The 24,353-nt window shown below is 36.9% G+C and overlaps 2 protein-coding genes across 4 annotated transcripts in view; one reads left to right on the forward strand and one right to left on the reverse strand.

Annotated features, from left to right (window-relative positions):
- The window catches only part of LOC139965060 (uncharacterized), a 16,276-nt gene extending 14,465 nt beyond the window's left edge, over positions 1–1,811 (reverse strand). Inside the window, exon 1 of the mRNA XM_071967240.1 lies at positions 1,698–1,811. Within this exon, the coding sequence (XP_071823341.1) occupies positions 1,698–1,796 (99 nt within the window). The 5' untranslated portion in view covers positions 1,797–1,811. The remainder of the gene's footprint in view (positions 1–1,697) is intronic.
- Positions 1,812–2,561: 750 nt separating this feature from the next.
- On the forward strand, positions 2,562–24,336 carry LOC139965058 (uncharacterized). Of its 3 annotated transcripts, none has more exons than XM_071967237.1 (16): positions 2,562–2,684; positions 3,442–3,555; positions 4,550–4,684; positions 6,319–6,451; positions 11,908–12,014; positions 12,570–12,711; positions 13,251–13,361; positions 14,404–14,477; positions 16,399–16,570; positions 17,123–17,296; positions 18,438–18,619; positions 19,324–19,519; positions 20,330–20,526; positions 22,271–22,436; positions 23,149–23,351; positions 23,615–24,336. In XM_071967237.1, the coding sequence occupies exons 1-16, from the start codon at positions 2,625–2,627 to the stop codon at positions 23,777–23,779; spliced, it is 2,331 nt and encodes a 776-aa protein (XP_071823338.1). In that variant the 5' UTR covers positions 2,562–2,624; the 3' UTR covers positions 23,780–24,336. The 3 variants fall into 3 exon arrangements, with proteins under 3 accessions (XP_071823338.1, XP_071823339.1, XP_071823340.1); XM_071967238.1 differs by having other exon boundaries at positions 2,564–2,680; XM_071967239.1 differs by having other exon boundaries at positions 2,586–2,688.
- The last annotated feature ends 17 nt before the right edge of the window (positions 24,337–24,353 follow it).

Here is a 24,353-nt window from a genome sequence, read left to right on the forward strand (position 1 = left end):
ATCATAAAGATATTGTCAATGAACGTAACCACGTGTGTGGTTTCAAGTTTTGTCGAGATAAAAATTCTTTCTCGAGGTTTCCCGTAAAGATGTTGGCAAAAGACGGTGCCAGTTTGGTACCCATTGCGGTGCCATATCTAATCACGGATGGCTGTTGCTGCACCCTCTCCAAAAATTCCCAATTTTTTTATGATTGAAACACCATAAAATTAGCATATTCTCATCATGTCAGTAGCATTGCTTTACAATTGGCTGATTTATGATACTTTGAAATTCCGCAATTTGTCGCCATCGTGGCATTTTGGCATTTTCGTGACTTTTGAGGTCTCATTTCTCAGCAATTAAGCATCCTACTACCTTTTTATTACAGTTGCCTGTAGAGTCTATCCCATAGAACAGGAATGTAAAAAAATTAGGCTACGAAAACATTGTCTTGTGGAGTTAGGTTAAATTAAAAGTGTCAAAATATATTAGATTTTTGTATTTTTCACCCAAAAAAAGTGCTATTTTTAAAGTCTTTTAATTAAATGAACTAAACCAAATAGTATTTGTTTATATGACATTAAAAACTGAACAGTATTGAATTGAATGACCTTGAAGTACAATACCCAGGCTCAAAACATATGGAACATCAAAACAGGCAAAAACGTTTTTTTGTAAAAATCCCAAATCTTGAGGAATTTTTTATTTTAAAATAAGGCAAAACAGACTCCTGATTTTTTTTGTACAAACAGGGTGGTACTATATCTCTTCCAGAAAAAATAATCAGATTGTTTTCAACATGACGCGTTTTGAGTTATTGGCTGTCAAAGACGACCTTTTTGTACATCGGAGCAACTTAACATCCTCATAAATTAATATTGAGAAAAGCTAGAACCCTGAAATTTGTTTAGGTGTAAGAACTTTATATTTATAATTAAAGTATAAAACCCTGACAGCTCTAACATTGTTTCTTTGGTAAACAATTGGCATCAAAACCCCTTCCTCATGCTGAATCGCGACTAAATGTTTAGAATCGTATAAGGATCATCAAAAAATGATAAGTTCTGTAGTATACTGTATGTTACCCACCCCATCTCCTGAATTCGAGAAAGAAGAGGCTGACAGATATTAGGCTGACGGACGTAATAGCGACGGTTTATCCTACGCGATAAGATTCGAACATATATGCATTTACAAACAAAATATTAGAACTACAGCTTAATTTATCCTTAGAGTTCCCGACATAGAGCACTATATGCATCATGAATATTACACCATTATGTTCCTTTAAACCTGCCTGTATATAGTAACACTAGTCCCCAACTCCTAGTTTATGAGTGCTATAGGCCTAGTTCCTTATTACCTAAACAGAAAAACCTGTAACAATTTACTGGTTCCCTTTGTGTCTGAAAACAATACATGTCCTAAAACTTCTAACAGAATGACAGTAAAATTATACAAGTTCCCTAGTTATATTGAATAACATTGTACACAAACCTGTCTCGCCCTATAGCGGCAGCCTACACGAAACATTACAGAAGATTCAACAATATAATACACAACTTGTGGTAGCCATAGCAACCCGCACTGAAAGCTTACAAACATAACCGAAACCCACGCTTATATGCTCACACTGTAAGGACATTATATATATATATGTATATTTATATACATGACTATGTTTGATATTTCATTTAAGTAAGTTAAAACATTACCTGAATTGAAGAAAGAAGAGGGTGACAGATATTAAGCTGACGGAAATAATAGCGACGGTTTATTGTCGGCGATAAGACATCGTGACCAGAGCCCCACATGGATTCTGGCTACTAAATGCAATCATTGACAATGCGTAATTCGCAAAAGCAGCACACACAAGTGAAAAAGAAAGTAGATGCGCGAATATTTTTTAAGGGGCTAAAAATCGCCCAACTGTCACATGTATTAGTTTGAAAAAAAATCTCATATTGTGCAATGGATAGATATAGATAGATAGATATACATTGACGCAGTGCGGTTTCGCAGAACTGGATCTTTGAACGTAATATTTGCTTGTTTCCGTTGCCACGGGCACGAATGGCCATTGGAGGTAGTTGAGGTTATTTGTAATGTCATTACAGTTCAGATATTAGTATGGTGAAATCAATAGAACTATCTTACAAATGTAACAAAAACATTCATGTAGACACTCTTTAAAACTGAAACTTGGGAAAACGTCAAATTCAGATCTTGACAAGCGTAAAAATGCACTTACAATGACGTTTGCATGTGCTTCGGCAGTAATCGGTACGTACGGCTTCCGCAGAAGCTTATGGTTCGCCTAAAAAGGACGTTAAATGTGTTTTAGGGCCCATGCACGAAAAATGGGTGGGTTTTATTTCTAGCATATCTTCTAGCTATTTTCTTAGTATTGCTTAAACAGTAACCTTCTGGTAAGCTGGGTTAAGCGATATATGTGTTTATCTGTACGATCAGAGATAACGTAATGTCGAATTTAGAAGAGGTTGGTCTACCAGATGATGAAAAGATTCAAAGGTTCCCAGGAATGAAGCTAATTCTTGGTTCATAATCTCATTCGCCATCTCTCTGACTGGGCGTCAGCTGTATCGGTCCTTTAATTTCACACAGGCCTCTGTCATTTATATATGTACAATCGTATATACATATACATATATAAAGATTGCATTCTACATCTACAACTGTACGTGAGTATGTCTTCATAACGCTATTCTTTTGAGTAAATAATATAATACGTGTACCGACAGAGAATATAACTAATAGATATTTTCATGGCAATGTTATGATCATGAAATGTTAAGTGATCTCTGTAAAAGTACGTTTCTAATAACATAATAGCAACTTTATGAAGATTTCTGAGGTCATTTTGTGCGAAAGTTTCCTGATGCTATTTGTTACTAAAAATATCGTCATATCGCAATCCAGTAGCTTGACTAAGTCAATTTGTCATTTCAAATCATGAAGTTCAAGTCAAACACAATCCTCAACTTGCTTTCTACATATACGGGTGTATGCTATTTGGAAGAGAGAAGGGGGAGGGGGTGGGGGAAGTGTCAGGGGAGATAAATGGTTGAGAAATTAGTCGAATTCATTCATTGCTTCACTTGATGAAGAAATTTTTCTTTTATTTCCACTGTAATATTATCTACTGAACGTAAATTGGGCAAGAAATCGAAGCTGATAATATCTGTCTAGTAATAAGTCTTTGATATGATTGATTGCCAATAAATCAATAATTAAAGGGGGAAATGTAGCCTATTGTAAATGAATAAGTTATTAACATATTCCCCTTCTGCGACGAAATCAGCTAAATATGAATTCCAAATGGTGTATACGACAACTAAACATGTCACATCTAAATAGGTATGGCCCTGACCTAAATCACTAATTTGGATTCGTGTCATATATGCTTTATATTTTACCTTCTATTTTGCTTTCAAATAGATTATGGACTTTCTTGTCATCTACGACGTCTTACTTCTCACAGGATCTTTTATTTGTAATAGCGCACCCAACCCTATTGATCCAACAGTTAGGAAATACATAGTTGAAATCAAAGTAAGTGATGCAGCTATAATGTTTTATCAATTGATTTAACAAAAGTATTCATTTTACGAAATCTGGAACAAAAACTCCAAATAGGTTAGACCTTGGAAGTTTAATAACATAAGTGAATGGTTTATGTGTGTTTAGATGAAATGTGTGTCAAATAAGCACCGCATCATGTTACTAGATTGATCATTACTTGCAATCGATATAACATTGTTTATTTAAAAGAGGATAGACGTATACTTCACACGCAGACACGCGCGCACAACCAGCTGTAGTGTTTTACATTCAGAGCAAGGACCCCATTGTTTTTTCCATTGTTCAAATCCACCCCCTTAACAATAGAATTCTTGCGAGTACGCGGTGAATAGCTAGAAATCACATCCGAGGACCTGGAATAATTTTGTTCAAGTCCTCAGTCAGAATACAATAGAAACGCACGTGCACGCACACATGCATATACACAAAAGGTGTTCTTCGCACTTGTATAACCAAGCTAAGGTAACTATAGGTTGAGTTGTAGCTGAGATCACTATATGATCAGGGATCTCTTATATTGACAATACTTACTACATGGCTTGGTATAAACTATAAACTGGTTCCATGTTGCATATAGTAGAGTGTTATAATGCATATTCCCCTTTTTGCTACTTGAACTGTATAAATACTGTCGTTAATTTTTCTAATTAGTTTTCCAATTAAAAGGTCACTTGCAAATTTTAGATTTATTTTTTGTAACCCTACATCACCAAAGCGTTTGACATTAAGTGATGCAATATACCAGAAAGGATGTAACCTAATTGGGTAAATGTGTATTGGTGTAAAATTTATCAATCGAAACTATACATATATTAAAACGCTGGTATTCTATATTATCATTTTAAAAAAATATTGAGATTTACAAGTTATGTAAAATTGGTCGAACCGTCGTCTTCTTCGAACTCTGCCTCTTATCTCTCCGATTATATTATACTAATGGTTATCACTTTTTCGCCTTCGACAGAATTCCAAAGACACCAGCCAAGCTGTTAAGCTTTTGGAAAATTTCACAAAAGACAAAGATTTCCGACCGGTTAATTCTTATGGTCTAATACTCAATGGATTTTCTACGGAAATGTCAGACGACGGATTGAAAATGGTAAATATATTTTGCTAGTTTTTTTATATGGCTTTATAAAAAAATATAAAAATTGCATTATGATTACATGTTAATCAATAAAAACATATTAAACACTCGTTACGAAATAAATGACAATCGATAAAGTCCGATTCATAATTGCCGCGAAAATGAGACGTAGATATACATAATATTACATAAGCATAATCAAGACTGGATTTATTTTGTAATATGCATGCTGTAGTCGATAGCTACTTAGGGAAAATACCTGTTTTCTTATCTACTTTGAGAACTATATTTTGGTTTACTTCATTATAATTTTTATTCATTATCATTTTATTCATCATAATTACCACCATTATAGTTATTCATAGACTTATTCATATTATTCATATAATACAATTTAAATTTTTATAAATTTACATAATTTATAATTAACATATTTTACATAATTTTTTAAGTTACATCATTTACATACATCATATTACAATCGATATAAATACAAATATTGATATAATAATTCATATAATTATTCATTATAATTTTATTCACATCTTAAAAACAAACTTTTGTAAGCTTAGCCTATCCAATAGATAAGTCGATCTGTGATGAGCTTAAGAAGATGTTTTATATGAAATTGTAAGTTATTAATTAAATATTTAACTTATTGTTATGTTCTTTAAAGAAAAATTCTACGTTTTAGTCTCACAGTCCGAAATCTATGTTGCGCAACGTAAAAGTGGTTAGGGTAAAAAGTTAGGTGGGTCGCGAGGTTTTTCCAGGGGTCGAATTAATTCTTCATCTCAGTTCTTTGGATCTTGCCAACGGATATCGACTATTTTATTTAAACATCCATGTCGTTAGTCCAAGTTGAACATTTTATACATTCTGATCATTGATTCTGAAGGTTTGGTTTGGAGGTCTAGTGATGGGCTGTGACTCAGCTGTCATGGAAATTCTGGTTCATGGGCCCAACAGCTTTCGGACAGCTAGTTTAGTCTATAGATTCTTAATTGTTTTTATTCTTCACTTCAACAACAACAAAAACCCTTTTCCTCCTTCGGCCTTCGCCATCCACCCCAGCCTCAGTCATTTAGTGTGGACTTAACATAAATAACAGCTTCACATATGCAGTTGCTGAGGAGAGGGGAAATAAGTTCCCTATAGCAATGAACGTTTGAGTATACTAAGCCGATCGATAATTCTAATTGACTATCGGCGAACAATTTTAAATCATTGGTGAGATTGACCGTATAGCAACGGAGAAACCCTCAGGCTAGTAGTCAGGCTGGGGCACGGGGGGGGGGTGCAGGCTTCTATGACCTCATCATCTGTTCCACCATCATATGTACAGAAAAGAACTTCAAAAAGTACAGGAATACCAGAGTATTATGCCCCCTCCTTATCATTTGTTTGAGCCCGTCAAACTCATAATTCATCGCGACGTAAATCAGCGCATCTGCAAGTAAAATATTCATTGGTTGGCTTAGATTGTGATGAACTGTCGCGAAGCATAAACATCTGTCTGCTGTGCATTTACGAATAACGAACATCGATTAACGAACATACTTTTTGTCTTGCCCACCATGTGTACGTTGCGTTTTCCAATGTTTACTTGATAACATGATCGGTAAATTCATTGTCTAAAATTTCAGCTTCAAGAATTGGATCTTGTTCAATCGATAGAAGAAGATATGGTTTATCGATCAAGCCAGACAGAAATTCCATGGGGATTGGATCGTATCGATCAGATAGAGTTACCTATAGATGACAAGTATAATCCGATAGGTAAGTATATCCAGTACTTTTCGGTTACACATTATTGATCAAAGTCGATATACTTTGCGTGTTGAGACACACATGCATAGCTATCGATCGCCTTTTATATGCATGCTATTGGAGCCTATATCAAATCATACCACATTGATATCCATACAATGTATGCTGTGAAATTTGCTTTGGAAAGTCTTTAAAAAAAAAAAGACTCGTGATTTCTTGAATCTAATGTGATAATCATTACTAATCAATCATACTATAGAGTTTGTGCTCAAGGGCAATTATGTAGGGGAGCCAAACTTTGGAACAGGTATGAAGGAGAAGCTACTTTTATCAAGTTTTATCTGTTTGAATATTTCCTTCTTGAATGGCAAAGCCAGTGAACTGCATTCTTAGGAAACAGTAAAATATACAATGTCAAAAATGTAGCCAGATTTAGAGCCACACTCTTTACAAACAACCTGGTGAAAATTTCCTGGTCAACAATTTGCTAACATAATCCTGGATATTGTCTACGTTAGTTAACATAATCCTGGTTACGCCTGGTTAATCCAGTGCGGTAAACCTGATCTTAACATTACTCTGGTGAGTTAATTAAAATAGATTATTAGCATATTGCAATCCTCGCCTCTGATTGGTTGGTTGGTCGCGATTCAAGACGTTCGAATTGGTAGCTTCCTACGTACGACAATCGCAAGCCGGCAAAACTGCCAAATACAACTAAGAAATCTGCAAATAACCATCTAATTATGGCAGATGACGAAGTCTAATTCATGCTAGATCAATGGGGTATGAGTGACCCTAAATGAGTGTTTGTATGAAGGTAAAGACTATTTCGTCATTTCTATAATACAGTCAGTACGCGCGATGTTGTAAGTATAACCTAACGTTAGCCCTTACGTTGTCAGGCTTGGTTAGGCTAGATCCTTTTCCTGATGTGGTATTTATATATACAGTACTGACTATGAGATATAGAATAGCCTAGCTAAATTATTAAGTACCTTCAGGACTAGACCTATAGAAAGTGTATGACTACTATGTGTCATACCCATGCTTAGCAAGATCTACCCTTGCTAAATAACGGGCGCTTCTACTTCTACCGAATGCGAGTAATTGTGATGTACGGTAACTTCTGAGGGCACCCCTTACGAAAGCCACACATTTATACACAGCAATTTTTACGCTTGGGTCAGCACACTTTACACCCCGTAGCTTGCCTTCGCTTTTAAAAAGACTAGGCCTAAGCTAAAAAGTGGATATGTTAAGACCACTAGTGGTCTACATGTTCGAGAAAATGGCTATACTAGTGATTGCCGACAGTGAAAGAAGAAAATATAGCTTTTGCATGTGACGCATTTATTGTAGTGGCCTAGACTAACCTAGTGTAAAACTTACCCACGCTAGGTTATACAATTAAGCTATATTAGGTTATATTTATTGATAATGTGAAATTTATTGAGAAAATGATAATTTTATACTATCATTTATAAAAACCATGAAACTCGTGTATGGTTAATCTTAATCTAGACTATACTTCAATCTAAATTGGTCAACAATCAGTGCTTTGGGGTAGGGGTGGGGGTGGTACTGGTGTGTCAAACTCTAACAGGTTTTGGCTGAAATGTAAGTTAATTAGGCTAGGCCTACCCATGCAATGATATAGGTATAGTCTAGCCCTAGTCACATTAAAGAGGAATGTTTACAAGGGTATATATAGATATAAACTGGTAATTATTTAAACATTGTTCAAAACTCAAATAAAGACCTTTGAAATTAATTTTGTTTAACTTTTAAAATATTTTCTAACAAATGTGACCAGCTTCTGTTAGGTGCAGAAATAAATAACTCTTTTCTGCTGTTATGTGTCCTTTTGTTTTGGCAGAAATAGAAGATTTGTCCCAAGAGGAGCTAACAGCCATGACAGAGTACAGTACATGAAACACAACCTTGAGCTTTCCAATACCATTTCAAAATACATGAAAAAAAACTGCTGGCTGCAGTTCAATGTTCACTGTGCACTGTTCAATGTAATGCAACTGAATACTGTCAAGTAGAAGTAAAATATCTTCATACCAAAATACTGATATGCTTAACTACAACGATTTGCCATTCAAATTTATATACCAATTTCATATAAAAAAAGGCAACAAGTGAACATGTTCGTTTATGTTGCTGCAATGTTCATGCTGTATACCATGGACTGACCCTCTATTTCTGGAAAGAATTGGAAACGATTACAGAATTCATTTTTCAATACCAGAGAATTCCCGCAACTCAACATGATTAATCATGAATATGTCTATAAATTGTCTATAACTCTTCACTCATTGTTTTTACCAAGATTTAAAAGTTAACACGTCTTGAGAATGTTTGCATCCCTACAGATATCCATGAAAACGTGCACTTTAAAGTACCTCTACAGGAACGCACAATACTTAGTTATAATTACCCCTGACAATCATTGGCTTATACACACAAAAATCAAATGATGAAAGCCGTAACTAGTATACAACAACAAAACTATTATCAAATTCTGAAGCGCGAAGTTTCCCATAGACTAGTTACCATATTGTGTAAAGTAAGTTGGCCTGACGTTTCGATCCTAGCAGGATCTTCTTCAGAGGCTAAATGACAAGTTACAGTAACAGAGGGGACAAAAACACGCACAGAATACAGACAGGTTAATGAGCACGGTGAACACAATAAAAATAGTTACCATATTGTTACAAATGCAACAACACCCTTTGTGTTCATTGAAAGCTATAAATGCAAGAATGCTTGCAGACAATGGTATTGGCTATTAGCCAAGCAAATCACAAGAAATTTAGAAACCACCATTGACTATTTTTAGCATGAAAATCTCTGTAATGGAATTGTTGTAAACAAAGCACTTGCGTGGTTGTTATGACTTATATGTTTCCATACAAACTCAATCATCTGTGCAAAGGATTGGAATTTTGGTTCTTTCAAGAAGTTGTGGTTTTTGAAAGAAAGGAAGATATTCATTCAAAAAAATGTTATGTTTTTCATAGGCCTAGCTGTGAGTGTGTGTACTTGCGGTTTATTTACCACAAAATTTAGGAGGAAGCAATTTGAAGGTTTTGCGTCCCTGGCTAATAGTAAGACTACTCACTAAGGCCGATACACCTGGCCTGCGTAGCCTAACGTTACGGTACTCACCTACAAGGCTATATGAATACATTGGGGCCATTCCATATCAAATCACCAAATTTAAAATTGCGGAATTTCAAAGTGTGATAAATCCGCCAATTGTGAGGCAATGCAACTGAAATTTTCAGAATATGCTTATTGCATGTTGTTCCAATCATACAACAAATGTAGCAATTTTTGGAGAGGGTGCAGCAACAGCCATCCGTGTTTTGACACGGAAGACCCATTAGTATTACTTATGTACGGCTCTCGCGCAAGGCGCTCCATTTTGAACCTCCCAAGTGTTTGAAAATCGCCGGAAGTACGTAACTATAACACATATATATATATATATATATATATATATATATATATATATATATATATATATATATATATATATATATATATATATATATATATATATATATATATATAATAGTCCCCGGGCATAATATTCAGTAACTTTAGGACACACGATGTGTGCGAGGTACCACGTCAGGCAACTCCAGTAGTATTTTTTGGTGTTTCCATTGTACAACCAAACAATCCTTCGGACAACCAAATATGAAGGCAAGGTTGTCTTCCTTGTTATATTCACAGTTGAAATCAAGCAAGCTTCGGCATGTGACGATGGTAATGTGGAAGATATGTCCTCAACATTTTGGCTTCAGTATTGCATTTCTTATAGAAATTCACAGTATAAATATTTTAGGAATTAATTTAACTATTTTGCGAATGTATATTTACTCAAAATTCAAAAGTAATAAACTTTCAGTAACATTAATTATGTTGTTTAATAATTTATGTGTTGTCTTTCCATAATATGAATGCATTGCAACTGTAATCGAGGGTAAGGTGGTATACCCAATAGTATTGAGAAGGAAAGTGGTGATTTAACCAGGAATGAGGTGGAAAATTCTTTGATATTTACCAGGATAGTAGTCACATCACTCAGGAAATGTTTAATTTAACCAGGAAAGAGGTGGAACGTTCTATGATATTAACCAGGATAGTATTGGCACCAGCCTGGAAATGTTGGTCAATTTAACCTGAAAGAGATGGAATACGTTTGATATTAACCAGGATAGTAGTCACATCAACCAGAAAATGTTGGTTAATTTAACCAGGAATGAGGTGAAATACCCATTGATATTAACCAGGATAGTGGTAAAATCTAACCAGGAAATTTAACCAGGATATCCTGGTTAATTCTACCAGGATTTTGCTTAAGTTTCATTCACCAAGAAACCTGGTGAAAATAACCAGGGTATGGAGGGTGACATGTAAACGCAGCTCCTGGTGAAAATGTCACCAGTTACTGGTGAACTTTCAACAGGTTGTTTTGTGTGCAATAATTGCTTGAAAGAGCTGGTGGCGTTTTCTCTTTAGAACTGTTCAATATCAACTTACCGACCCGATTTATGTATGCAACGTAGACTATAGATTACAACTATACGTATGATATGATGAACGTTGCAGACCATGGCAAGTGTTGTAGACTAACTGTGCATACTGTATACGTGTGGGACTGTTGCAAACTATAGGGCGACGTTGATGTTTGCTCTGAAAAGTAACAAAGGGATTTTCTCATCACACAGTTCCCTTTTCCTTTGTTGTCACGTGCACTTTCCTCCATAATCCCTACCCATGGCCCTTTATCCATTGCCACCAGATCACTGCATTCATTATGTAATGAAACGTAAAGTTATTGGGGAGAGAGAGAGAAATGGACTTTGCGGAGCTTTCAAAGTTTCACCACTATTTTGGTTATAACAATGAAAGATGCATAATGTGTTGCGGTGAGACCTCATGATACACAGCTGGTGACCCCACAGCGACCTCATGATACACAGCTGGTGACCCCATATAGACCTCATGATACACAGCTGGTGACCCCACATAGACCTCGTGATACACAGCTGGTGACCCACATAGACCTCATCATACACAGCTGGTTACCCCACATAGACCTCATGATACACAGCTGGTGACCCACATAGACCTCGTGATACACAGCTGGTTACCCAACATAGACCTCATGATACACAGCAGGTTACCTACATAAACCTCATGATACACAGCTGGTTACCCCACATAGACCTCAGAATACACAGCTGGTCACCCCACATATAGACCTCATGACACACAGCTGCTGACCCCACACAGACCTCACGATACACAGCAGGTTACCCCACATAGACCTCATGACACACAGCTGCTGACCCCACACAGACCTCACGATACACAGCAGGTTACCCACATAGACCTCAGGATACACAGCTGGTCACCCCACGTATTTTTTTATTTTACAAAAGGAACTGGAGCCGGTGTAAATGCCTACATCCTGGACACAGGGGTGACCTTTGACCACGATGACTTTGAAGGAAGAGTTAAAACTGTCTTTGACGCTTTTAATGGAGATGTGAGTTGTTTTGTTTTTCCTTGATAGGAGGAGGGTGTAAAGGAGAGCTCAGAGAAGGTGGAGAGGGGGTATTGCAGGGCGTTTATAGAGACATTGCATAGCGGTCAGAATCCACTGTCAGTAATGAAATTGTCTACTAGTATAAAAAAAACACTCTTACGTTCACAATTTTCATTGCTGTTTGATATCCGATGGAAATACGTTTGAACGTGTGATAAGGTCGGATCCAGGATTTTACAAAAGGAGCTGGTATGGTCCTGGGATCATTGAAGACGACCTCAATGTAGAGAAAGGGGTAAGTGTGGGGGTCATCCCTAGCAAAATAATTTATAGAAATGTTGCATTGTGAGGCATGTTCTTCGGCTATAAATTACGTCTATGTAATTAGGTCTGCACGCAAGATTTTGCTAATAATTACTTTAACATTTTGTGTAGGATTTATAAAAAATGGGATTGGGAGATGTAGGCTACATCCCTTTAACCTCCCAGACCCGCGTCTACATAGTAATAAGGTTCAGGTAGAAGATTTCAATCGACTTTCTGTCTTCGATATAGGGAACTGATTGTAACGGACATGGTTCACACTCCGCCGGTATTATTGGTGGTGTGACGTATGGTGTAGCTAAGAATGTCACCATCATGAGTCTGAGGGTGTTGAACTGTCACGGATACGGATCCACGGATTCTATATTGAAAGGTATAAGTATTTATATTAGGTAAAATACATTACTTAAGTAATTTTTGGTTTAAAGTTCTTGCTATCTCATGTTCACAGATCAGTTTTGGTATGGCTTATATTTGTTGCGTTATGGCTTCACTTTTTAACCAAAGTTCTTCTAACAACAAAAGTACCGTCGCGATATGGATTAACAACTTTAGGAGTTTACTTGTGATATTTGGGGAGCGGTATCTTCCACTATATAGACGCTGGTTTTATTGTAACATGGAGAAGTATTTCTTAAGATAATGTTAAGCTTTTATGAGGGGACCAAAGTGTTGGTCCTTAAAACCTCATTAATGGCCACAATTGCACAGCTGGATAAATACAATGGTTAAGTTGATAAATTGTTTAGTCAATTTCCATTATTTTCAAATTTAAATTCACAATGTTGTATTAAAATTTTACCTCGTCAATCTTGGTCCCGATCTAGTTCTATTTTGTTTGTGTAGCGAAGTTCTTTAATAAAGTGAACTTGAATAGGACATCTCTTGTAAAATGTTATCGTATTTTCACAGGATTTGACTGGTTAGTTCAAAATGCTAGTCTCCCTGCAGTCGTTTCGTTGTCCTTCAGTGGTGGCAAATCTGACCTTTTGAATCAGGCAATCAGCAATCTAGCAGATAACGGTAAATTTGTTGGTAAAATTTCTTATGTCAATACAATACAGTTTTACATCTTATACCAAATTGAGGCTATTATATGCGGGAGAATTGGACTGCATGGGAGCTTGGAAGTGAATATTCTGATCGGTTCAGGTGAGGTTAGATGGGGTTGTGCCTAAACAACACACGTGGTTGAGAAGTAGTCAAAGACCGTACAATCCAACCTATATAAGCAGATCACTACAGCAGCCGAATGGTGTCTGGAGGCTACGCTAGAATACGCTTAACAACCGCATGCTAATTTGATAGTTTTTTTCTTCTGAAAGTTAAAACTCAATCTTGAAAATTTCGAATTTTACGTTAGATTACATATCAAACGATACGTAGAATGCCAAGGCTTTAAGTTTTCTTATTGCCAGAGGTAAATGATTGCAAATAGTCATGTAGCATCTATATTTACCTATGAGCACCCATTGACGTATTTAAGTGTGCGTCTATATCTGCTACATGGAGTATGGTAACGTTATGACAATGTGGGATGCGGTGATGTGCTGTGTGGGTGGAGTGTGGTGGACTATTGATGTGGGACTGAGTGCTTGGGTTGGGGGACCATAGGAGTAAGAGGCGGGGGGCTTGGGGCTGCAGCCCCCCCCCCCCAACCATTTTTTTTGGTGAAAATTCGGGCAATATGCTGAGAATTTTCTGGGCACCTTCTGAAAGAAGAATAATTTGCAATGTGTTTTTCAAAGGTTAAAGTTATATTATTATTATCATTATTGTTGTAACGACTTCCCCAATAATTATAACCAATATGGAAGGGTAATTACACGGAAAATGATTGTATGTTATTGGCATGTGATGTAATAACCGATGAGTCTATATGATTATGCACATTAACATGAACAATTTTGGTTATATTTTTCGGGCAAGACGTTACAGCCCCCACCCCCAATCAAATTAGGCTCATGCGCCTATGGGGGACGACAAATGAGGGGGACGTGGCGAAATTAGCTCTTACATAGTTTTCATACTTGAAGCACTTCTTGCACCCGTTTTATATTCGAAGGTTTTGTGGTAGTTGGACCTGCTGGGAATGATGGCTCAGATGCCTGTAATTTTTCTCCTTCACGCTCATCCGAGGTATGTGTGATGGATGTATTGTTAATATTCAAATGCTTAATGTCTACCTTTGAATTTAATCATGTGTACAGCTCCCATTGTCTCATGTGTAGATTATTGCGTTTAAAATAAAGTATTCCTGTAACCTTGATTAATCAGAGGTGAACTGACTTCAACAGTGAATCTTGATTAGAGATGAGCAAGTTACATGATCCTTATTGCGGCAATGTTCGATTTCTCATATCTAAAACGAGGTTTATAGAAATTCGTTGTGATCTGGATTTTTGAAAATCTTATGCGATGAAAACGTTGCGTAGTTCAGAGAGGGTTAAGATTTGATGTAATTATAGCTGAGTGATCTGTTTTACCCCTCCCAGGCTTAAGTGAAATGTGTCGTTCATATCGTGATCAACGTAAGCATGCCATATTAAAAGTAGTTTTGGTTTTATATCCATGGCTCCTTCACTTGCCTCGAAATAGCACTTTCCTGTCAAAATGAAGACGCCAAATAAAAAGAAAATCAGACATCATTCCCTAGCTCTAAATGGAGCCTTATTCTAATTACATATATTCAAATACAGTTTATTGTTTCTGTACCTGCATGTTACTTCAGGCGCGGCGGAACGGAAAAATTATTGGGGGGGGCTAATGTGTGGAGACTATCTAAGCGGAGCGCCACCATCGGTTGGCGCGGAGCGTACAAGAAAATTTTGGCTTATTTCAAACCCCCAGATGGCCGGAAACGGCACTTCCCGTGTGTTTTATGCTGCGAATACCTAGCCCTAAAATATGGGTCTCAAGTCTGCAATTTCTCAGATTGCACGTAAAAGTCTGTAAAAACATTGTAATTTGTATATTCGATGGTGTTTTAAGAGAGTAGCTATTATACTCGTAGTGTACTCGCAAAGACGTTTTTTGAGTGTAGTAAGGGCAGTGGCGGAGCTAGGGGTATTGGTCGGGGGAGGCAAGAATGGTCTGTAGGGGCGCTTTCGACACTATCTAAGCGGAGCGCCACCACAGGTTGGCGCGGAGCGTACAGAAAATTTTTGAGTAAAGATACTCCCTAGATTGCAGGAAATGACCCTTTCCGGGCCTTGCTAATTTGCAGATAAACGGAGAATAAATAGGTGTCGTCGCCATTTTGTCGGAAAATTACACCAACAGAATATGACAAATGTCAATAGGTATATGAGAGCGCAATAAAATAGTCAATAATAGCGAATAAGTAAAAAGTATAGTGAAAAGCTGAAAAGGGCGCCAGCAGTCCATTTGAGTCTGTCGGGGGGGGGGGGGCATCCGCCCCCTGACTGTATATATGGACGCTCCGCCACTAAGTAAGGGGATGTTGGAGAACTGGCTGAAATGAGGCAAGTCATTGGCCTAAGACGAAGTTGTGTTACGCTTACTGGTACTCACACTCACTGCTTCCACTTTTCACGGGGCGTGAAGACGCGGTTGAGGTGACAATGTGGTCTATAGCCAGGGGACGGGCCGAGGGTCCCCAGCAATCACTAAAATTATTACACCTATATAGTATACGTGTGCATCGGACAGATCGACAAGTATGCATTGAAAAATGGGCAGATGCACGTTTCGGAGCCTTGGTAAATATTGGGGGGCTTATCATGCATTTGCCCCTCAACTTTTTCATTGGGGGGCTGAGCCCCCCAAGCCCCCCCCCCCCGGTTCCGCCGCCACTGTGTTACTTCTAAAGTGTCATTACCATTTTTATAATCCAATTTACGATATACGACAAACACATTGCACGAAATGAATTTTAACACAGACCCATCTTCGTTCAGATGTTGACTCACAACTCACGCACATAGTGGCCACGTCGTTTAGCTGGTTTAGCTGCCAAGTAGGGTAAACTATGTGAGCATGGTCTGCACCGTATGTTAATAGATGTATTAATGCTTTCATCGTGTTTACGATTCGACAGACCGTCACTGTGGGATCGGTAGATGAGACGGACCGCATGTCGTATTACTCAAATTTCGGAACGTGCGTTGATATTTTTGCACCTGGCAACAATATTAAAAGTGCCTGGACAGGTAGCAAGGAATCAACTAATGTTATCAGTGGATCTAGCGTAGCAGCTGCCCATGTAGCAGGCAAGTATAATTGTCACATTTCGGTATGCAAATCTGAATAGCTTGATTTTTGAAATTAAGATTTGTGGGAACAGCTCCCTGACGTTGAGAAGGGAACATGAGATGTTACAAAGTGGAAGGGCTGGGTAAATTTCTGACTAAAGAAGGGCGTGATTGGTAAGCCATTGTTACAACCTGAAACTGTGACACTCCTATCAAATAGCTCTACTCTGTAGTCAAACCACAGCCAGGTGAAACTTATACATTTATCAGTTAGACAGTTTGGTTGTTTAATGCCAAATACACCAAATTAGTACTTAATAATTTGTCGAAATTTTAACAACATCGATTTTTATTCACGACTCGACGAAAGTACATTTTAATTCCGTTTGGAGGTTCAAAGGGTGAAGTTACGCATGTTTATGCTTTAAATGAATTAATTTTAGGTTATGTATTAATTTATTTATTTATTTTGTTTTGTTTTGTAAAGAAAATATTCTCAAACAATTGACTATCACAATTTCAGAATTGTATTTGTCTCTCGATGTTAACAATTAAATTATTTTCTAACAGGTGCAATGGCAGTGTTGTGGGGTGAAAACCCTGGAATGACTTCATTAGAGGTAAAGGATTCGATATTGGCCAGATGCATATCCGGCGCTGTTCGTAACGCAGGCGTTGGCTCACCAGACAGACTATTGTACGTTGGAGAAGGAGATGGTCCTAATACGGTCCCATATACTCCAGGTATGCTATAGGATAGCAAAAAAATCACTGCTCGAAGTAGACTGCGTCAATTCCTGTACTCTGATATTTTCTTTACACCAGCTTGACAACATTGTGAAGCTTTAACTGTTAGTAATTAAACTATAAACCAGGAATGGCGCAGCCGGGAGGGGAAGGAGACAGTTCATATTGCGCCTCCTAGTTGGGGGAAACCTCAAAGCCACTTTCATTGAGTGCCCCTTTTTACTCTAAAGAAAGGAACTTTTATTGGTGTACTTTTTAGCTCACCATTCTCTGCTCCTCGACGTTTCTGCACCCTTCCCTTCTCCGTATTCTAGATTGAGCCATCCTCCACCACACCCGCTGTGCACATAAATCTAATGGGCCATATCTTTCTCGTCACTCAATGCCACAGCCGGCTCCTGAAATATTCTTCATTTGGGATGGGTACATGTCATTTAATGAGACTGTATCAAGGAATATTAATACAGTAATAAAACAACTACACACAATTTGAGTACTGACTCTACTATAAATAATACTGTAGAAGACAACTGTATAGTTTCACTGGTGTATGTCTGTCGTGTTTTGTTTCAGTATACACTGCAAATAACAATTAATAAATGATGCATTAAACAATAGCCAACATTGTGGTACAATTCGAACAGAATATTTCGAATGTGTGACGTCATGGATATTTTTTTAGCTGTAAACGTCATGAATCTTTTAGCTGTGTATAGTATGACATGGAAGTCTACAATAATGGGTATGATTATAGTATGATATGGAATGAAAATTAAAACTTGATCAACATTTAAGTTTATGTCAGCAAGACATTCATTAAGCTTGATTCCTGATGTTCACCAATTACAATGGAGTGACGTTATATACGTTATGCTTTCTTAGCCATTGGAAACATTTCATGCATTTTGTCTTAAGATAATTCAGTTTTCACAGCAAATCGATGTCTGATGTAAACGTCCCAAAATTTAGAAGTTTGCTTGGAAACACGTCATATCAGTTCTCTATCATGTGAACTTGATATTTAGCAGCACAAGGAATAGATCAATTTTGAATCTACTTTACCTTTGTTTTCTTATCCAAATACAATTCTAAGAAGGACAAGCATGTAAAAAGCGATATCCCAGATCTTTGCTTTCAGTCTGCAGACAAACTATCTCTCAAAATGGTAGCGTAATTCTGTCTCCAAATTATCCCGCCTTCTACGACAATGACGCAATATGCGAGTATACCATACATGGGTCGGATGATGACGTCATTACATTACTCTTTGTGACCTTTGAACTTGAAGATAGCGACGACTGCCAGTACGACAGTTTGACGGTGAGCTGTTTAAGCTTGAATGTATACGTCGGATACATAGCTATGTTATGCGTATAGGTCTAACCCTACAAAAAACATCCGTCCGCCTCATATAAATGTGATTGAGACTTCGTGAGCTCTGTTTTGTTTAGTGAGGGAGAAGTGGATCGATTCGAAAAATCTATAAATAATAATAATAAGAAATATAATAAGAAATTTATTGCCAGTAATGAAGAAATATAATTGGAGATAAATAGGGCACTTTAGTCAACAACCTATATGGATCGCCAGATTGTAGTTCCATGTATTGTCAGTAATGATGGTTAAACATTGGTGGATGATTTCAACCCCCTCCCTCCCCCCCCCCCCCACCACCACTCTCCCCTCTACTTCCTCTTCCTCCCAGCACTCAACAATGCCACGAATATAAATCGTGAATCAAGACGCACTACATTGCAGTGAATATCCAAAAAAGTAGTCCTACCTGTTTGGTATTCGACTAAGTTATTGACACTCATGAATCTTTGAATAGCACTTTACACGAGACTTGCTTGATGTATTAGTATCAAATACTTCAAACAAGATTTAAAGTGGACTTGTGCTCCATACTTTGTGTTATATTCATATATTTGTACCTCATATATGTACCTCATATACTTGTACCTCGTTTGAGGAGGTATAAAAAGAAAATGATATAAAAACTGAAACGTAATCTTTGCATCTAGATACACGACGGAGAAATACCTAAGGTTGACAACATAATTGGATCTTATTGTGGGTCGACTGTTCCAGACCCAGTGTACAGCTCTTCTAACACATTACATATTGTATTTGAGACGGACGGTAGTGCAGTGGCTTCGGGGTTTGAAATCGTTGCAGTGTTTGGTCAAATTCTGTCACCAATACCAGACCAAATCAACGGTTAGTCAATTTTCAGCCTTTAACATTTAAAGTGAAATTTTTGTTTTTCAAATTCGATGATATTTTGTTAATTTATCTGGCCATAGCAGAGAAAATAGATTCATTATGATAATTGAGATGAAAACGGGTTGATGTCTTTGTTTTGTCATATTTAAAGAATATGTACACATTTTTCTACCAACAGTAATCGAAGTTAGATGAAATTCCTTATGCACAGAGAACATTGCCAGCGAAGCAATCATTCTCAATAAATATAACACAAAACATAAACAAAATCAAGATGAAGTTTACAATATGAAATTAAAGCTTTTAAAGAACATCTTCTACGAAGATAACACCGGTCACCGACTGTGATCTTATTCCGGGAATAAGATCAAATTTAGCCATTCAAAAATAGCTTATAATATATTCAATCAAACATATCTTCAGGGACACTATATATATTGAGATAGGATTCCAACCATTACAGTGTGGTACATTTTTCTCTTAAGATAAGTGTCAAATTTTCTGCCACAGGAATACCCTTTAAGTAATAGCTGATTGCCTTTCATACCTATATGCCATCTCCCAACAATTATTATACGATGTCCTTATTTGCAATATTCTGTCTAAAATTATGCAATTAAACGGAAATGATTACTAGTATTTCTAAACATTTTTTTAACCATTATTATTACTGCAACCATGAGATTTATATTCCGGGTAGGTTAGGCTATAGCCTATTTTTTCTATCCATCCATCACTTCATCCATCTAGCCGTCAGTCCATCCATCCACTCTTTCATCTGTCTATGTATATATACCCTTGCAGCAACTTGTTCCTGTGAGGACACGTGTAACGTTGAACTGGAGCAGTTTTCAACTCCGAATTATCCCGATATATACGGAGATGATGAATTCTGTTCCTACCACTTCTCGGTTCCAGATGGAAAAGCTGCAATGATAACTTGGCTTGAGTTTGATGTCGAAGATTTCTTGTTGTCTAGTGGTTGTTGGGACATTGTGAGGGTAAGACTTGTCAGTTTTTTCCTAAGCAATGTAAATGACATAGCACTAAACCTTCCCGCTCCTTTGCATTGGCAATGTTCTACATAATTCTATTAACAAAATATGACAAATATGGTAACCCGTAGCTAATAAGGCACCACTAAAATTGGCTATCAAAGCAAGGTGTTGCTTCATTTGTCACAGTTCACGTAGATGCCTGATTTAACACTGTAAATACACAGAGTTTTTTAATGGATTTGAAATAATGAAATAACATTATTACATTGTATCAATCATTTTCATTTCGTTTAAGTTAATTTAAAAAGTCTTCATCCTCATCGCAATACAATATTCTGGGAATGTCAAAATAATGGTCACTAACATCAAACTATCAGCAATATCTTTTCCGCCATTCTGCAAGCGTGAATTCTATAAAGTAGAATAATTCAATTGCCTATAATTTCTTACCCGTTAATATCCAATGGCGTAGCATGCAGCAACAGAAATGGTCTCAAAAGGAAAGTACCAAGACCAAGCACGATTTTGGCTTCGATAAAACAGTTTTTGATATTTTGGCAGCATTGTATACCCGGATATAGCACTCTCGGGCTAACTGGACTGGCCTGCTTAATACTAGTTTAGGTGGTCCCGATGGCAAATTAATGATGAGGGCCCATCTGTAGATCTAGATGTATAAGCATATAGGACCCAAATAATACACGAGGCCAGTTCGGTTTAGTAACTGCACGTTTAATATAAATACTATGCCCACCTAAATGGAGCCTGAATCCAAAGCGCCCGCAACGGCCTAACTATGGCGCTGTCAATGTCTGTAATAAGTTAGACTGCTAAAACGGCAGTGGAAGAATATACTTTTTGAAACTGGTAGCAATTTTAACGGCTCCACTCAGGATATTGATGACCCTTAACCTACAAGGCAAATGATGCGCGAAACGGAAATTAAGAAAAAAAAAGAGGAAAAGTGAAGAAAAATGAAGGAGGCTGATGTGAATATCACGTATACTCACTTTTGGTACTGGTGGCTGGCTATCACTTGATACTCATGGCTATCATTAGATACTTATGTTTGATATTCAGGGCTATCATTTGAGACTTACTTTTGATACTCATGGCTATCATTTGATACTTACTTTAGATGCTCATGACTATCATTTGATACTTATGTTTGTTACTCATGGCTATCATTTGATACTTATTTTTTGATACCCATGGCTATCATTTGATACTTACTTTTGATACTCATGGCTGTCATTTCATACTTACTTTTGATACTCATGGTTATCATTTCATATATGTTTTGATACTCGTGGCTATCATTTGATACTTACTTTTGATACTCATGGCTATCATTTCATACTTAGTTTTGATACTCGTGGCTATAATTTGATACTCATTTTTGATACTCATGGCTATCATTGGATACTTACTTTTGATACTCATGGCTATCATTTGATACTTATTTTTGTTACTCTTGGCTATCATTTGATACTTACTTTGATACCCATGGCTATCATTTGATACTTATGTTTGATACTCTTGGCTATCATTTGATACTTATTTTTGATACTCATGGCTATCATTTGATACTTACTTTTGATACTCGTGGCCAGTTACATCCTGCGGCATGTGATTATGCTTCAACGTTATACTACACACGAACAACGATAAAAACTTCGATTATCATTCATTTAGTAGCAAACAAAACTCTCCTTTTGTTTCTCTTCCTTGAATTTGCATACCTAAGGTGTTTGATGGAACTAATAACACGGCTGCTTCTTTGGGACTATTTTGTGGCAGCGAAACACCAACTCCTATAGTCAGCTCAGGAAGTGATATTTACGTTGAATTTGATTCCGATGGAAGTAATGGAAGGACAGGATTTTTAGGAACCTATCAAGTTACTGATATGTGTAAGTATCTCTCCACTTGGAATAAAGTACTTTCAGGATCTTCATCAGGCGGTATCGAATGCAAACGTCATATTACAGCAGATCGTTCACATCTACACCAAATATTGTCAAAGTACTTGTAAATAAGCATCTTTACTCACAAGTAAACAATTTTCGTACGCTGCTCTTGTAAGACCTATAAGGTGCTCTAACTTCACCCTAATTTTCCCAAACTTCGCACCACATGTACTTTCATGTGTGTATTATGGCAACAACAACAAAAATAAAGAAAGCACAGATGGTTTTTACCTCCCTGCCTGTTAAAAGGCAAGAAGACCTAATGCGATTGTAATTCAGAGGGAAAACGTCGATTATCTGAGATGTTGCCTCTTAGGGGAAATTCCAAGTTGTAATAATTAATTCTCATATTGTGCAGCTCTTTCTTACAACAGCAATTCTCAGAAATACTGTTAACACTTTGAAAAGAATGTCTCGTGTTGAAAAAAAGCAACATAATATAATCCGTTTTAAAGAACCAATTCCATCTTGATCGATTTTCTGTTTTATCTTCCCAAGAGCAATGATGGTTTATGATTGCAAGGAATGAGTGAAAAGAATATCAATCTTAGGAGAAATAAAAGTATATTTTAAAACTGTAAATGAAATTTAAAATGTTCATATAATGCATGTGACGTATAAACATGCATGTCTTTTTTTCTGTTATTTTTTTCAGACATCCCACCGCTGACACCATGTGATAATATCTTCACAACCGAGAACACCATAGTCACATCACCAAATTACCCGAGTTCGTATGATAGTGATATATCATGTGGTAACACCATTAAGGCACCACCGGGTTACCTGGTTCGGTTAACTTTTCGAACATTCGACATTGAAGGAGATGGAGTTAACTGTAATTTTGATTACGTCCAGGTAAATATATAAAAGAGAACTTCCAAAACAAATCTGTCTAAAAGGTAACGTAAAAATTGAAGTGTGTAACATGATTGGGAATACAACCATGGATGGCTGGTTTGACGACTTTGTTTGGACCAAAAATTGATCAAAAATATTCGTTTTCTCCCAGCGTTTCATTCCTCGAAGGTTTCAATGACGCAGTAAAACAGTAACATGCATAAAAACCGAAGACAATTTTAGCAATAAATGACCATTTTGTTCTCTTTTTCATTTTATAGGTTTATGACGGTGTTGACACAAGTTCACCTCCGTTAACTTCAGAACTTTGCGGTTATATCCTCCCTCCTTCAGTCGTTTCGAGTTCTGACACAATGTTTGTCTACTTTTTCTCTGACGATTCGGTGGCCAGGGTTGGATACTCAGCTACCATTGAATTCATTTAAATTCGAATTATGAATCATATTAATATTTGAGGAAATAATAAAGCATCATAGTCAACACACCATGATGTTGTATACTTGGTTTGATACTTCACATAGGAAAAATATTAAAATAACAAATCATTGGCAATAATTGCCTCTGTATTATGATTGTTTCAGTTTTGTTGTTATTTTCTTGTTTGCTTGATTTTTACTTCTTTTCTTTTGGTGGATGGGTTGGAGGGGGACTAAGTAAATCCACAGTCTGTATTCTGTTCTATAGGTCTATTCTTACTCACCGATGCATAGAGAGACATATCAAGTTATTACTCATAAAATCTCGTTTGCTGTATTCATTAAGTACATAATGTTCACGAGTAGATTACGATTTATACTCATAATGACGTCATCATTGTTTTACCTCAGCTTTTGAGATACCATCAGTTACCATGGTGATAAATCCTGATGAGGCCACTGTTTAGTACGGTTGTCTAGCAGCATTGAAATAATACAATGGACTTTTCTCTGGGGTTTTTTATCTCTTTACCTTCCTTTGTTTCCTTTCGACAACAGTTAGGACTTTATATGTGCAAGGTCG

Source organism: Apostichopus japonicus, chromosome 23 (genome assembly GCF_037975245.1).
Source record: "Apostichopus japonicus isolate 1M-3 chromosome 23, ASM3797524v1, whole genome shotgun sequence".
In the NCBI taxonomy this organism is placed as follows: Eukaryota; Metazoa; Echinodermata; class Holothuroidea; order Aspidochirotida; family Stichopodidae; genus Apostichopus; species Apostichopus japonicus.

Coding starts and splice junctions, on each gene's coding strand:
- LOC139965058 (XM_071967237.1), top strand. CDS start 2,625: ATGTACAATCGTATATACATATACATATATAAAGATTGCATTCTACAT. Junction 2,685..3,441: donor TTCTACATCTACAACTGTAC/GTGAGTATGTCT, acceptor GCTTTCAAATAG/ATTATGGACTTTCTTGTCAT. Junction 22,437..23,148: donor CTATCAAGTTACTGATATGT/GTAAGTATCTCT, acceptor TATTTTTTTCAG/ACATCCCACCGCTGACACCA.